The sequence below is a fragment of the Sinocyclocheilus rhinocerous genome, unplaced genomic scaffold, assembly GCF_001515625.1.
Source record: "Sinocyclocheilus rhinocerous isolate Xijiao unplaced genomic scaffold, SAMN03320098_v1.1 scaffold1600, whole genome shotgun sequence".
NCBI classification, from domain to species: Eukaryota; Metazoa; Chordata; class Actinopteri; order Cypriniformes; family Cyprinidae; genus Sinocyclocheilus; species Sinocyclocheilus rhinocerous.
The window spans coordinates 54,983-70,998 of NW_015665129.1; the positions used below are offsets into that span (position 1 = coordinate 54,983).

A 16,016-nucleotide genomic window follows, 5' to 3' on the forward strand; every position below is an offset into this window, starting at 1 on the left:
GCAAAAAAATTAAAATATTGAGAAAATCGCCTTTGAAGTTGTCCAAATGAAGTTCTTAGCAATGTATATTACTAATCAAAAATTAAGTTTTGATATATTTACGGTAGGACATTTACAAAATATCTTCAAGGAACATGATCTTTACTTAATGTCCAAATGATTTTTAGCATTAAAAAAAATCTATAATTTTGACCCATACAATGTATTTTTGGCTATTGCTACAAATATACCCCAGCGACTTAAGACTGGTTTTGTGGTCCAGGGTCACAAATGTGACTGTATTTAAAATAGAGTTTGTATTGTGTGTCTGACAGCAGGATGACAGTGTGTTATATAGTTATATGGTTTTCATCAGTAATAAGTGCATGTGTTCTCATCATACATGCAAATACTGTGGGTAACTTTAGCTTCTTTTGCCTGCATATATGCAACAGCAGACTGTATTGTTGTAGACAGTGATATGAGGAAGTACCAGTGATGCGTTAAATTAACCTTACAGGAAAGAGAAATAAAAAACTTCCCCAACACAAAAAAAATGTATTATTACAATGTCATTCTGTGTGTAAATGTTAAAATCAACTGTAAGAATGACAGTGAACATATGACTCACAGGATTGCAATGAAATGCTGTAAATACAACAGCTAAATACTCACATCTCCAGGGAAAGTATGAAAAAAAGGCCTGGTCCTTTGGTACATCAGTTGGTTATAGATTTCCTGTTCCCACACCAGCTTCCCTGCCTGAAGGGAAGAAACAGGTCTGAGATCATCTCAGTTTTCTGCCAGACAAACACAGGTTTGAGGAACTACTCGAGGGTGAAATTTGTACGTAATTCATTTTGTTTTTGAGATTTTAATTAGTGTTAAGAACCTTCATGTCATAGAGACGGATGAAAAAGGAGCGCTGAGGACTGTCTTTGACGAAACAAACTACTCCAGACTGCTGTGGTGTCCAGCGGTTCGGCTCACTCGGAAGAGCCATAAGTAACTGCACGACCGCTGTGGACAGAGACTGCAGACGAAACCAGAAAAAAGGCTATAATTAGTGTCATACTTTCACAAAGGCCTGTTTTTCTCACATGCATGATTGCACGTGATTTATGTTCACTAATGAACACACCAAGCAAATCAGTGTCCAAAACACAAGATGGCAGATATACAGTAGCTGTTTACAAGCCTCATTCTGTGGCAGGAAATGTCTTTAAGCAACTTCCCCTGTCAAACCCCCCTCAGTGATCACAGTTCAAGCTGCAGTGAGGGCTAATTTCACACCTTCTCTTCCTTTAATCACAAAAGCTTTCACTGTGCATTCAAGCAGCACCAAAAATTACCCACAAAATGGCAGTTACTGCACTGTCGGGTCTGCAGCAGAGGTCTCGGTGTGTTAGAGGAAGGCTACCATGTTGAAAAAATTTAATCAAGTGTTATTTTCCATAAAATAAAATAGTTTTGATTGTGTGCAAATTAAGCAATACAATTTCACAATCAGCGCATATTTGTATGTGTGTGGTGTATAACCTCAGTAGTCGCTTTAGATAAACACTTCTGCTGCATCGATGCGAATGCTAATGTAAAGAATATAGTCGGCAACAATAGGATCTGGTCCTGAATGTGTCATAATGGAATGATTGGAGGAAGCAGAAATAAACAACCCAGTACAGAAGTGAGAAGCATTTTTGGATTAGCTGGTTTACCAACAGATCTCTTTGATGTGCAGTTTGAGCTACATGACTGTGATTAGTTTATTAGACAGTTTAAATAACTACACAGGATGGACGGATGGATGGATGGATAGATAGATAGATAGATAGATAGATTATACATTAATTTTAGAGCCATGTAACCATAAAACACAGTGCAATGATGTGTAAAATTCCGCTGTAAAAAAATAAATACAGAAATATTTCAATATCATAATGCAGAATATTAAAAAAAAAATACAATTTGTATTTGAAATGAAGAAAAAATCATCTGTAATGCGTCACGCAGGGACTTCTGAAAATATCATTGTACTGATATTTCATACTTTGAAAAATATAACTTCTAAATAATGCTGATTTGAATAAACTGTTACACTGTTTTGCATTTAATGGACTTTTTAACATTGTACTGCTGTTAAATCTACAAATTTTCACCATATACAGTAAGGTCACTTTTGTGTAGCAAACCCTTTTTCCATTTAAAATTGTGAAAAAGTGAAAATGTGATAACATGAAATAAATGAGGGGAAAAACACTGAAAAAATGCGATCAATAAATGACAGCTTCTCAAAAAGAGAAGTAAAACTTTATGGTCAATAGTTCTTTTCTTCAGATATTGCAAAACATTTTGATATTTTTGAATGGTAAAACTGAATTTTTTTCATTAAAATGAAAATATAATTTTGTTGCTTAACTTTTAATACTATCTTGCAAGCTATAAAACAAATTTCAACAGTGATAAAGACAAATAAGTAAACACATTAGACAGTGTGTGTTTTCAAATGCTTTCAAAGCATGCAATCAAATTTTGGCCCACGGTTTGCACAGATGTCACTCCATTTCATCAAGATAACACTTTTACCAATCTTCCCTCTGCAAAGTGTACATTTCCCTTAGGCTTTTACTGAAGGCCCTTGAACTCACTTACCACACACCTCCTGCCCAGCAGATCCTCCAGCCTCTCATTCTCCTGTGGACTGAGCAGAGAGCTGCCCACACGCTCCTGACCTTTCTCCTTCGATGCTCGCTTCATGGCCTCATATGCTCATGGAACAAACCATTAAAAAATGAAACTCAAAGAGAAAGAAAGAAAGAGACCGTGGAAGAGAACGAGAGATCTCCTCTGCACTACCGGTGACTAGACTGAAGAGCGAGCATTGAGTTTCTCTTCCTAGTTCTTACTCTCAGCATCAGCAGACAAAAGGTTTTGACAGGAAATGGACAACCACACTTTTTTTTCTTTTCTATTTTCATTCTCTCGCCTTGTTGTCAGCGTGACACACTGCTGTATGTTCATGTTGCTTTCAGATGAGAGCGGAAGTCCCCTTAGAGCCGCCCCTGTCACTGCAGTCAGATCATCAGAACAGCCATTACTGTCTACAATGTACAACTATACCAAGATAACCTTCTGTTGGTCGGTTCCTGTCTAGTGACTTTTATCTATCTGTATATCACATATGATGAACAGCAAAACAAAACAAAAAAACAGATGGGTTGAGGAATTACTAACAGTGTCAAAAAAAAAGTGGTGGTGAAAGGAAAATGAAACATCATGGCAGTGTCATGTAAGGGATTTTTGGCTTTTCACAACTTTTCACCAAAAAGTACCTCACACAACCAAACTGTTAAAAATAGCTAATAGTTGAGGGGGGCGGGATTTTTGTAGTCTCCAGTACTTTAGTCAAGTGAATTTGTTTGTCCAGTAAATGCTAAATGTCTTTCCAACTCTTGTCACAGCAAATACAGATTACTTGTTTAGACTTTAATAAGCACAAAAGACTTTAATAAGCACAAAATATTACTACTATACTACTACTACTAATATATGCAACTTTTTAGTAAACAAAATGTTGTTTAATACCCCTTTAAAAAAATACCATGACAGCACGATACAGGAATTCATGTAGGCCTACCTTGATATTTTATGTCCAAAACACCACGGTAATATCACGGTACTTTTTTTGAATGCGACATATAGATTATGAAGTGTAAAGACTGTATGTACACTGAACAAAATTATAAACGCAACACTTTTGTTTTTGCCCCCATTTTTCATGAGCTGAACTCAAAGATCTAAGACTTTTTCTATGTACACAAAAGGCCTATTTCTCTCAAATATTGTTCACAAATCTGTCTAAATCTGTGTTAGTGATATTTGAGAGAAATAGGCCTTTTGTGTACATAGAAAAAGTCTTAGATCTTTGAGTTCAGCTCATGAAAAATGGGGGCAAAAACAAAAGTGTTGTGTTTATAATTTTGTTCAGTGTATATAGTAGAGTCTATCATTGGAAACATGGTAGGCTATTAAAAAAAAAAAACTGTGGTTACGATCTAGGGCGCCCCCTGCTGTCTACAAACCTACCTTGCAGGCCACGCATCTAATCATGAGTTTATTGCCTTAAAATGTACATTTTTAGGTGTTATTCATTGTTGTTACTTACTAGAATCCTTAAACCCCATATGAGTAACATCTGTGTGATAACAACCTAAACACATGCACAATTATAAATTATAAACAGCACAAATTTCATAAACATAGCCTGAACCACTGGCTTATGACAATTCAGTGATAGCTACAATTTCAATGTATCTTCGGGTAGACCACTAATAATCCGCGTTTGTGCGACCTACAGACTGTCACTGTGAATCAATGTTGCCAACTAATTTTCAGGGAATGTTGCTATAAGCAGGTAGATTTGTTGTTAAAAGTTGCTACATGACGTTGTGACGTTACATCAAATATGTAACAATGACGCAAAACCGCATAATTGCACAGAATACACAATATATGATTCAAAATATGTTTATTTTGATTTGTTCATAACAATAATATAAATTTAATATATATTATTTGTAAAAGTAATATAAACACGTGTTTATGATCAGATATTTTCATATTTAAATACTACACTGAATTATTAAACAGTTGCACATTTTTGAACAATTGCTTTTTATGTAGCTATTTTCTTATAAACTATAAAATTACACATTCCGAACAATTATAGGCCTAGTTTTAAGCAGTGTATTGGTAGTTAGTTAGTATGCTACAGTTTAAGAAAAGTCCATAGGGCACAATGTAGTGTGTTACAGTAATATTAAGGAATTTTCCGTATTAATTTTTCACAGGTGTTTTACCTGTATTTTAAATTACGCATTGTATTTTGTGTTTAAAGGAAATATCTGTAAACTTAACACATAATGCCCTGCCAGAAAAATTATCAGTGCCTTTTCTGTTTTTCTTACAGTGTATCTAACTGATCAACAATAATAGGAACAAACAATGTGTATCATAAATAAACAAATATTATTTAACTATTGCAGCTAGCAACCTGATTCACATGTCATCTCTGTACTGTTAGGTTCTCTCAAATCTCTACAGGCTGATGTGCTACTTGGCTGGCTAGCTCATCAATATTTTTTTTCTTTTGTGTAATTTAGAGGGAAAATGTATGCCGTTTTGTAATTTGATTCACTTTTCAAAAGTTGCTAAAAGTTGCCAAATTAAAAAAAAAAAAAAAGATAAATTTGTTGCTAGGTGCTTTTTGAAAAAAAAAAGTTGCTAGGACAGTCGAGCTGCGTCCGAAATCGCATACTTCCGAAATCGCATACTTCCATACTATATAGTAGACGAAAAACAGTATGCGAGGCGAGTAGTATGTCCGAATTCATAATATTCGAAAAACAGTAGGCGAGAAGTACCCGGATGACCTACTACTTCCGCCCGAATTCCGTAGCATGCATACGATGGACACTTTACTATCCCATGAGGCCACGGGAGAGGAGGCGTCATATTTATGACCCCTTTAAACTTTGGCGCTGTTGTGAAGACTCATGTCACGTGACAACATCAACATGGCGGATGTAGTACGTCCGAATTCCATTCATACTACTCGCATTCATACTATATAGAACGTACTCTTTTAACGGTCGAGTAGTACGTTCAAATTCAAATGTAGTACTTACTAAGCAGTATGCGATTTCGGACGCACCTTCGGACTTTTCCATAAATATTCGATTATATCGATTCGCCAATAGGTGGCGACAAATAACCGTCTGTGAGCGAGTCCATGAATCATTTAATGAATCAGAATCATTTAGTCAAACGATTCAGACTCATTTGGGAATGAAATTACACTAGTCTGTGTTCGTGATGTTGCAAATACATAACATATATGGATTTTGGTTGGATTTTTTGTTTGTTTTATATAATAAAACCAGTCGTTTTTACACAATCTTTCAACTTTATTATTCAGGATCAATGTGTTCAACAATAAATACATATATTTCTAAGCATTAACCACTGCGGAATGCTACAGTAGTTTCCATTTATTTTATGTCAGGCACTTTATAAAAAACAATCATGGGGAAATGTGAATTAAATTAAATGTAAATCTATTAATAAGCTTCCCACTAACTATTGATCCGTTAAGTATTACGTTTCATTTTCTCTCACCATTCAAGTTCAATATGTGCAGAAAAAGAATGTAGAATGTGTACAGAGAATATGTACACTGATGTACAATTAATGGAAGGTTTCTTTCATTTCACAAACAATATGTACATAAAAGACTATACAAAATAACCATACATGTGGACATTTATGATAAAGTAGGCCCTAGTTGTAATGTCCAGCAGGAAACAATTTTACTCCTGGTCCATGTAAACTCACAGATACTGATGAGGAGTAACACAGATGGGCATAGTATGACCACAGAAACATTTCAGTGAGCTTATGGTTGATAATAAATTCTGCAGGCCCATCAATGCTGTGTTGTGCTGTAGTGACCTTTCACACAATAAATAAATAAATAAATATCAACATCATTCATTGTCGGCCCATTTCTGGAGTGGAATGTTTTGTCACTGAAACACATCACCATGTAAACCACAAATAAATTATTCCGACAACATTTTGCTAAAAGTTTGTTAAAAGTAGCCTGTGCTCATTTTCAAGATGTTCAAAAAGTATTTCCAATTATACAAAAAACAAAATGACATACAACATTTCTGTGTGTTTCTGGAATACTACTAGATAATTAGTATTCAGACATTTATATTCCTTCTCCTCTCTAAAACAGAGTAAAGAAATGTTGTCATATGACGGTGACGAGCACTGCACTAAACACTAATTGTGTACTGTAAGACATCTTGTACTGTAGATCTCATTTCTTTGATGTTGTAAAAAAATCAAAAAAATACCAATAAATACATTAACTTCAGGTTCTTCCTCTGACATTGAAGCATTGTGCTTAAACAATTCATCACAAAACTGTACACTCTTCCTAATTAAATAATGTTATAAACTGCTTTTAGGAATGTTGAATAATAGAACTGCCTATTATTCATCAAAAATGAAATTTGTTCATTTTCTTTTCATGTTCCTGTGGCTCAGTGGTAGAGCATTGCGTTAGCAGCGCAAAAGGTCGTGGGTTCGACTCCCAGGGATCATGCATACTGGTAAAAAACATATAACCTGAATGCACTGTAAGTCAAAGCGTCTGCTAAATGCATAAATTATTATTAATTAATTAAATTATGAAATTAACTGAAATTCACATGCAAGTGGGGTCCAGAGGTTTGAGACCAAATTGAATATGTGGGATTCAAAATCAAAATTAACTCTGGAAATAAAATGTTAAAGGATTAGTTTTAGGATAAAAATCAAAACAAAAAATAAATATATTTAAAGATTATGATCAAATTAAGTTGTTTAGGACCATCAGATTGTAACATTCCACTTGTTGTTATGCTGATAATATTGTTTTTAGAATGAAAATTGTGTATTAAACTAGAATTTTCAGTAATAAAAGATTTTTGGACCCCAAAATATGCACTATGAGCTGTAGAAAACAGACTCTGTAACTGTAAAATTGCTCTGTGTAGAAGGAGGTAGACTTCAAACTGCATGTTTACAACTTTGGCAATATAGATGAGTGAATTCTCATCTCAGTTTCACAGTTTTCCATCAGTATTGTGTAGTTTAGGAAGTTCCATCTGCCAGTCATAACAGCAATACCTTTGTGTGTAAAATTGGCTTTCATTAAAAATTCCATAAATATTTTCAAAATGTTCTTAGAGCATCATAGCTTTAATTATTATTAAGATCATATGTTACCACTCTTCTTTGCATTCTTCTTGAATTTAGGTAACTAGCCATTTTTCATTTTGGACATACTGAAATTGAGGAGTTGACTTGTTTGATATCTATCAAACTAAATGAAACTGAACCTGGTGCAGAGGTTGCAGGTTCAAGAGTTTTGTGTTCTGTATTAGATTTGGTCTTTAAGTGTTGGAATCCAGTTGTGCTCTCTCAGTGGCCACCCGACGTCTTCTTTCCGGTGACCCACTCTATTATGATGAACGTAATGCTCATAATCATGAAGATGAAACCCAGTGTCACAAATGCAATCGCCTGGAAAACATAACACAAAGTGAGAAAAAAAAGAAGCCATAGATCTATGAGAATGTACTTACATTCTGTCTGATTCTCACCTGGATCTTTGGTCGAGATTTCAACGGCTCCTGTTCTTCAGGGACGATGCAAATGTAGATTATTCCCGGAAGAATGAAAATGAGGCTGGGAGCAGATGTGGCACCTAAAACAAAAATCATTCAGCTCAGTTCGGTATTTGTATAATGATCATGTGACCATTAAATCCGCTATGTGGCAGATCTGACTTACCGATGAAGCCGAAGATGTCACGAATGTTGGGCACAAAGATGACGAGCAGGTTGACTAAGAAGAGGAGGCATACAGCGATGGAGATGTGACGCACCCAGTGGAAAGGCTTATCAGGGAAAAGAAGCTGCAAGACGGCACGACGAATCTAGAGAAAAACAATGAAGCACTGTCAACACTCAACCAGCACGATTATGAGGAATTATATGCAAGCAATAACTAATGAGCCAGGAAAACCAGAAAAAATTGAAGTACCGGGAAAAGGACCACGGGAACGGTCAGTGTCACTGCTATCAGCACAGCCAGCCGAACACACAGCATCAGGGTGTCTTTTTTACTGTACATCTCCAGAAGCTCTGACTTCACATTTCCTGCATGTATGTAGACACACAGTGATTGTTAAAACTTTTTCAAATATCACAAACCTTGAAATTCTGGTACTTTGATTATTATTTAACATGGTACATTGTAAATGCCATAGTTCTAGGTATAGGTATTTTTTTGGTTTGTTTGTAAAGTTTCTCTTACCATAGAAGGTAAGGTAGCCAAAGATGGCAGTCACCAGGTACATGACAAACATGGCCAAAATGGAGATATTAGCAACATTTTGCATGCGTTTCTTGCTTGGACTGAAATAACAAGGAGACAAAAAAAAGCAAATATATCAGTACATAATAAAATGATTTATAAAGCCAATGTGAATGAACAAAAGTGCAATTCCAGTCTTACTTTTTGAGTTCTGTGTAAATGGGCAACACTTCAGGGTGACACACAAAAGCAAACGCCATAATGGGAATGGTAAAAGCAGTCTGTGAGGAATAAAAAACATGAAATTAACTGATTAATTCACTGTGATTAATGTGAAGCAAAAAGGACACATGATAATAATTGTCTGATTTGCAGTTTACATCTCTAACCTGTGGGTTGATAGTTATAAGTTTGGCTTCACACATGCCATCGGTGGAGTTGTATATGCTTTCAGTGGGCACAGTTTTGTTATAGCTGTGTTCATCAGGACACTCTGTGACAAACTTCTTGTAGATGACCTAATAAGACACAATGGAGAGAGATGCTTTAATTTGTCATAACTACATGTCAGTCATTATTTATGTAGACTGGTGTTTTTATACTGTATGTAGGTGGATCGAAAGTGGACTTACAGATATGAGGAAGAAGACCATGCAGCTGAGAGAGAAACCACTGGTGTAGCCCAGATACCCTAAAATAAATGCATAAATACATAATAAATGCATGTACAGCGAAGAGCCAATAGCGTTGATTCCTTCGCCCATGAAATTTTGCCGAGCAACGGTAAATGTTAAACGACTTTGAATTTAAAAGCGGCGTTTGGTACACTCAACACAGATCTTTAGTGCAGATGTGTAGGCTAAATGTTTGATTGTGATTATTATGAAATATAATGGAATGACAAATGACAGAGACAGAAAACAAAATGAAAGAATGAGATGAAAGGAGGCAGGAACCTACCAAGTCGTTTCATCAATGCCAGGGGAAGAATGACCAAGACACTAATGATAATGATGAGATACCTCCCATCAACAAACCAGTAACTGACAAAGAGAATAAATGTAAATGTTTTGCACAACATATGTCAGAAGGAGTGATATGATTATGAAAAGCAGTCAGAAAGTACACTTCAGGTTTTGTTTTAGCTGCATGCACCGAGAGTTATAAATTAAATAAAAATGAAATACAGTGAGGTTCAAAGTCTATTTAGAATTTAAGAAGGATCCATATTGAGAACACCTGACCTTTGATACAAAGGATTTCACATGCTCAATGTCACAAATTTGCTTATTTGAATTAGTGACCTTGAAATAGTTTTATCTTTTTCAGAATCTTAAAACTTTTACAGTTTTGAACCTCACTGTATCCAGCACATCAGGATCAGTACTGTGTTCTGGTACTCACTCTGAGTTATCTGGCAGAAGACCCTGAATAATATGAGGTAACTCTATTTTCACAATGAACAGGTAACTGGACATTGCTGTTGGATCAAAGAAAGAAACATTGAGTGTTGTAGTACATCTGTATTCAGTGTTCATATTGTTTTAAGTGATTATCCCTGACTTTGCTTTATCAGCTGTCATGTCTTTTTGACATTGTGAGTAACTACTGAAATTTATAATACATTTAATTTTACCTCCAATGTTGTTCAGTGTTATAATGCTTGCTGCTAATATTTTCCCAGGTCGACCAAATGCACGGTTCCCGAGCTGTTCATATGCACTGATCCCTACACACACAAACAAACAGAATGGAAAGTTCAGAAAAAAGTCATGATGCAATTTTAACATAGAGTGTGATGTTATCAGGATTGTCTTGGAGATAAAAAAGAAAATGTTTCTCACCAACCACTCCTGCACTCTTCAGAAGCAGGTGTATGGAGTAGGCAGAGAGAATAGCCATGCATGTCAACAGGAGTCTGCAAACAGGTTACACAAATAATGAACCTAAGCAACAGCAGCAGAAAGCAACTTCCCATGTGGACTGCGAGAATAGTTCACCCAAAATTATTTTCATCTTAATTTAACCACCTCATTTTGTTCCAAACATGTATGTCTTTCTGTCTTTGGTGGAGTAAAAATGAAAGTCAAAGAGTTCCAAAACAAAATTGGAATCCACCGACATTCACTGTATAGGAAAAAAAAATGAGACATTTTAAAAATAGGTTTGAAACAACATGAGGGTGAGTAAATGATGATAGAATTTACATTTTTGGGTGACTTCCAATTTAATAACCTGCGTAGATGGATATTCAGTGAAATCTTTTTCCCACAACATTATTTCTTATAGATTGTCAGACTCATCAGCCGGTCATTTGACTTTCAGTAGTGCTAATGTAATCACGATTAGGCGGCACAAACTGCAGTTTGATCAGGGATATTATCACCAGTCGACAAGGAGATGACAGAGGAGACACAAATCTAACCCCTAATCTCATTAATGACGCATTAGACAAGCTGGGAGTGTAATTCTTTAGAGTACAACTAACAACAACACCGTCACACACACACACACAAAAGACTGTAGTAAAGGCATGTAAAATAAGTCAATGACGTGTACTATTAGCGAACACTTTCTCCTATTTGCATATCGCTGAATGTTTTGATTGGCAGTAAGTTTTTTGTTGTTGTTGTTTTAGCTGTTGAGATCGAAACTATACTAGAAAACTTTTTGTACAACAAGCTGCTTGAAAAGCCTGGCTGAGCTATACAGACAGACAGACAGAGATACAGAAAGACAGACAGGCTTTGGTTTGATTACAGATTACAGTAGGCTATTTATAACACTCTCAGGTCTGATCTGTAAGCTGTGCATGTCCGTGTATCACATCATAGACAAACACAGTGACATTTAAGCTCCCTAGTACACAAATAAAACCCTGTCATTCACAAGGATAAGCAATTGCATTTGTTCCATCAAGGAGCATAGTTCTATTTTGTTGTTTTATAGTGTGTCAGAACTTGATAATTCATCCTAGCACTGGATTTGTAAGGAACATGGTACATGGAGGCAGTGAAATTGAAATAATTAATTTTTAGCACTGGGTTTGCCCGACTCCTCCTCACAGTGGCCTCTAAGTTACATGATACATCATCCAAGAAAAAACATGCAAATATTTTGTATTGACTTAGCATCTGTAAGGCTGGTTGTGACTGGCACATGTACGTGACAGAGGCACGCTGGAGTATGGCTATATGCTTACAGTTAAATGCAGGTGGACACAAAGAAGCCTTAATGCTCGGTCAGACACGCATATGGAACACACGCATTCCCTCCATACTAAATGAAGCTAATGAATAAAAGGCAGCCAAATGCCAAAGAGAGACTTATTCCACTTCTCTAGAACCTGAAATGTTCTGTTTACATTTTTAACTATGAGCACATACCAGAAAGACTAAAGGGCTCTTCAACTCACGATTCACACACAGTACTTTTTTTGTTTATGACATAAAAGAAACACTAGAACTCATTTTTTACTATCACACCTTCAATAACCTTTATGTTTATTATGTATTTATACCATAAATCAACCTAAATGCAAATGCTTGATTGGAAGTGTAGTTTGACTTACACAAAAAGGATGATTCCGGTGTTGGCCATGGCATAAGCCAGTCCCAGAATTCCACTGCCCAAAATGGCGTTACTGAGGTTGAAAACAGACATTCCGAAAGAAGTCTTTCCCACAAACTGCAATGAAAGTTGAATGTTGTGTTAGTCATGAATTGTATATCTATTTATCTGAATAGGTTCTTTTAACTTAAATAGTAGATTCACTTTTTCTGTGTATTAACTCCACAAACAATTATTAGGACGGAGTAGTTAGAAGTTATTCCTACTGTTACACATTATACTTAACTGTAATATAAAGTGTCTATGTTTGTGAGTCTTTTACATCATTCTAATCAGTTTCACCCAGCCTTATACAGTAAGTTTTTGTGAAGGCAGTTCTGAAATCTGGATACTCACATCTGTAAACTGAGTCTCTATCTTTCCACTGCTCTTATTGAGGAGGAAGGTATCACCCTCTGTCATGTTTTCAAGGGCATCGAATCTGTGTAATATAAGCAAAATGATTTTGTTTTGTTTTGTTTTGTTTGCAAAGTAACAATGATACATTTGAATTGCTCTGTTTTGAGCTCTATTTCATCTTGCATTGGAAATGTTTTTCAAAAAATGCAGCAAATGACCTTTTTAAACCTTTCAAATAATTTTGACCTTTTAGCAGGTGAGGACCCTTAAGATATAAGATTTATTTGTACCGTAATTGCATTAATGCAGCAGGTTTGTGAATGCTGTATTAATAAATGCCTTTAAAACAGCGGCTGCGAGCTCAAATTACCTGGTTACTGGATTGCTTTTTATTTTTAAATTTTTTTTTAATTTAATTGTTAATAAAGCTGAAATAAAATAAAATATTAGATGAAAACATGTGTAATAAATTTAAGTACTAAAACTACTAACTGATAACATACTGATTACTAACTGATACTAACGGAAATAAAAATTAAAACTAAATATTTAAATTATACTTTATTAAAAACGAAAACTAATAAAAATGACAACATAAATTATTAGAAAATACACTAAAATTAAAATGAAATAGAAAATATAAAAATAAAAAGGTAATTTAAAATATTAATAAAAATACTGATTTGGTTTAATATATTATATATAAAATACATGTATGAGATAACATTACTGGCTAAACTAACATGCAAGTGAAAATTGACCTGAGGTCTGATTTAATGATAGTCTATTAACACCTGAGATTAAGATCCCTATTAGCTTTCAAACAAAGCTTTGCTTTAGGCAGAAAAGGTTACACACTAAAAGATATGATGTCATGTAAAATTTGTGAACTTTTAAAGCAGTAACTTTTTTTTCTGAGATAGTTCCTCTTGTGTTGATGTTGAAATGTGAAACGTACCCATTCTCAGGAATTCTGTCAGGGCTGAGATCATGGTGACCGTTTGATGTTTTCTGTAGTTCCATTTTAAACTGTACAACGCTTAACAATCCTCTAAAGAACACTGTCTGCAAGGTCAAGTTCTGTCAACACAATCTGAAACACAGAAAAAGGTTCTAGGATAAATGATCATATTACTGACAACTGAAATCAATGTGAAACATAAGTGCTTTGCTGAAAAAAGTGCAAAAATTTCCTAAATCTGGAACATAAATGGCAGATCCATGCTCAGATCCGCTTAAGCAATGAGATCAGTGACAATCACTTGTTGCATTTTTCTTAATTATGTGCAACAGGACCATAACCTTCATGTAAATAATTTCAAGGTCGAGGAGAAGGCAGGGGAAAAGTAATGGTAAAAACATTTTTCAGAGCATTACTGCATGCTAAAAACACCTAATGGAAAGATAAGCCCTGATAGAAAACAGCTGTGAGTGTCTGTGTGCGTATTTTCCCCCTTCATCATCAAATTCAGGCTGGTAAGTTAGTTGTGGGCAGTACTCTGCAGTTCTGTGTTTTTAAAGCTTGATTACTGTAAACAAAGTAAAAATACACTATCATTTTAATATGTGGGAGGTGCAATTACATGCAGGTTAAAGTTACTAGAGTAGTAACCTAAAAACTAAATATATTCAGATCTTCCCAAATAAGAAGAGTATCATGCTATTGCGAATTCAGCTGACTGTTTTCACACAGGTTTCCTGTACACGATTGCCATTGGTCAGGTGAATGGATAACTCTGCCTCCAAATTCTTCATTTTGTTTAAGCCATTGTTACTGTGTTTAGTTGGTCGGGATGCTTAACCAGGAGGTCAAGGTTTTACTGGTTAGCATGGCCCTATGGTAACAGCTTTCTCTAAGTATTACAGGCCTATAGGTCAACTATTTAACAATTAAAAATTACAATCAAGTACTTAATATGTGATTACGTACATTACATTATTTAAAATGTAAAGTAAAACTTTTAATTTGACAAAGTGCACTTTTTAAAAAAGTGGAAACAGCCATGAAAAATCCTTTTATTTCATTAATATTATATTTAACATTTAAAAAATACTTTTTAACAATATGAAGTACACTAAAGTGCACACTGAATACAATTTAAGTGCTCATCTCTTTCACAAGGGTAATTAAGCATGAAGCTATAGTGTTGATGGACACACCACAGTATGAGACGTATGTTATGATTATAAATAAACCAAGAATTGTATGTGTATATAATATAGGCATCTTTTAGTACAAATAGCATGGCTGATGTAACTTTTCTTAAGCTTGCACTCTCAGCATGGCAAGGAAACATTGTGAAAAATGTGCCAGTTCTTGTAGGTCAGGAAATACTTAAGTCTTAATCTGTCTTTCAGGATACGGGCAGCAGTAGCCTTATTAGGGAAAATGTCTGTATTCATTCTGTGCTTTATTTTGGTTTTGACGCCGAATTCCCTGAATACTTTAAGTCTTGCCAAAAGCTTGGCAAGCACAGAACTTCAGTCTTTAGTGGTCAAGCTACTAGCAAAATAAGTCAGTGAATATAAAATATCAGAAATGTATTTAGCTTTAGAGCCACAAATTAATTAATGCTCCATTCAAAACACTATATTTAAGACCACCATCATACTCTGTACAATCTATTATGTGCTTGTTTAAAGACAAGAGATATACAGTTCAATTGAAGTGTACTTTAACAGTGTTCCATCATCCATAAAGTAAAATATGTCTATCGAAAAGAGGTTAACGCAAAAGTTACTCGAGACAAACCATCAACTCACTGCCAAAATGAACAATTGGTGTAAAATAAAGCATGAAGTGAATAAAACATCTTACAGAAACTGTAAAACAAGGGAAGTTAATCCTGTGAGGCAAGTCTTGGCCACATGACTCCTGTCTGATGCAAGACTTTATCTGTATTGAAACAGAATGAACCTCCCTACACACCCTTATTCAAACACATTGTATTCCAGCAGGAAGTGGACGTTGAGAAAGTACTCACCACTGTGGGATAAGGAGAAACCTTGAGAAATGTCAAAAGTCTCTAAGTGTAGCTACGTGGTATCCTGAGGTCAGAGAGTCCTCATTCATTCGTTTGTTTCTGTGTAGCCTCAGTGAAGTTATCCAGCTTTTGTGAGAACACGTTCAGAGCTCACCT

The 16,016-nt window shown here is 35.2% G+C and overlaps 2 protein-coding genes across 3 annotated transcripts in view; both read right to left on the reverse strand.

The window, feature by feature from the left end:
• The window catches only part of LOC107731143 (wiskott-Aldrich syndrome protein homolog), a 7,965-nt gene extending 5,109 nt beyond the window's left edge, over positions 1-2,856 (reverse strand). Inside the window, exons 1-3 of the mRNA XM_016542131.1 lie at positions 2,629-2,856; positions 872-1,012; positions 655-741 (exon numbers count right to left, since the gene is read on the reverse strand). Of these exons, the coding sequence (XP_016397617.1) occupies positions 655-741; positions 872-1,012; positions 2,629-2,733 (333 nt within the window). The 5' untranslated portion in view covers positions 2,734-2,856. The remainder of the gene's footprint in view (positions 1-654; positions 742-871; positions 1,013-2,628) is intronic.
• Positions 2,857-6,166: 3,310 nt separating this feature from the next.
• LOC107731258 (sodium-coupled neutral amino acid transporter 3-like) lies at positions 6,167-16,016 on the reverse strand. 2 transcript variants are annotated; one of them, XM_016542293.1, is made up of 17 exons: positions 15,861-16,016; positions 13,835-13,969; positions 13,247-13,261; positions 12,874-12,958; positions 12,479-12,594; positions 10,752-10,825; positions 10,544-10,636; positions 10,312-10,387; positions 9,868-9,950; positions 9,540-9,598; positions 9,297-9,425; positions 9,109-9,188; positions 8,908-9,008; positions 8,635-8,750; positions 8,383-8,527; positions 8,193-8,296; positions 6,167-8,112 (listed from the first exon to the last, which is right to left on the reverse strand). In XM_016542293.1, exons 2-17 carry the CDS (start codon positions 13,897-13,899, stop codon positions 8,011-8,013), a joined length of 1,443 nt encoding a protein of 480 aa, XP_016397779.1. In that variant the 5' UTR covers positions 13,900-13,969; positions 15,861-16,016; the 3' UTR covers positions 6,167-8,010. The 2 variants fall into 2 exon arrangements, with proteins under 2 accessions (XP_016397779.1, XP_016397780.1); XM_016542294.1 differs by lacking the exon at positions 13,247-13,261.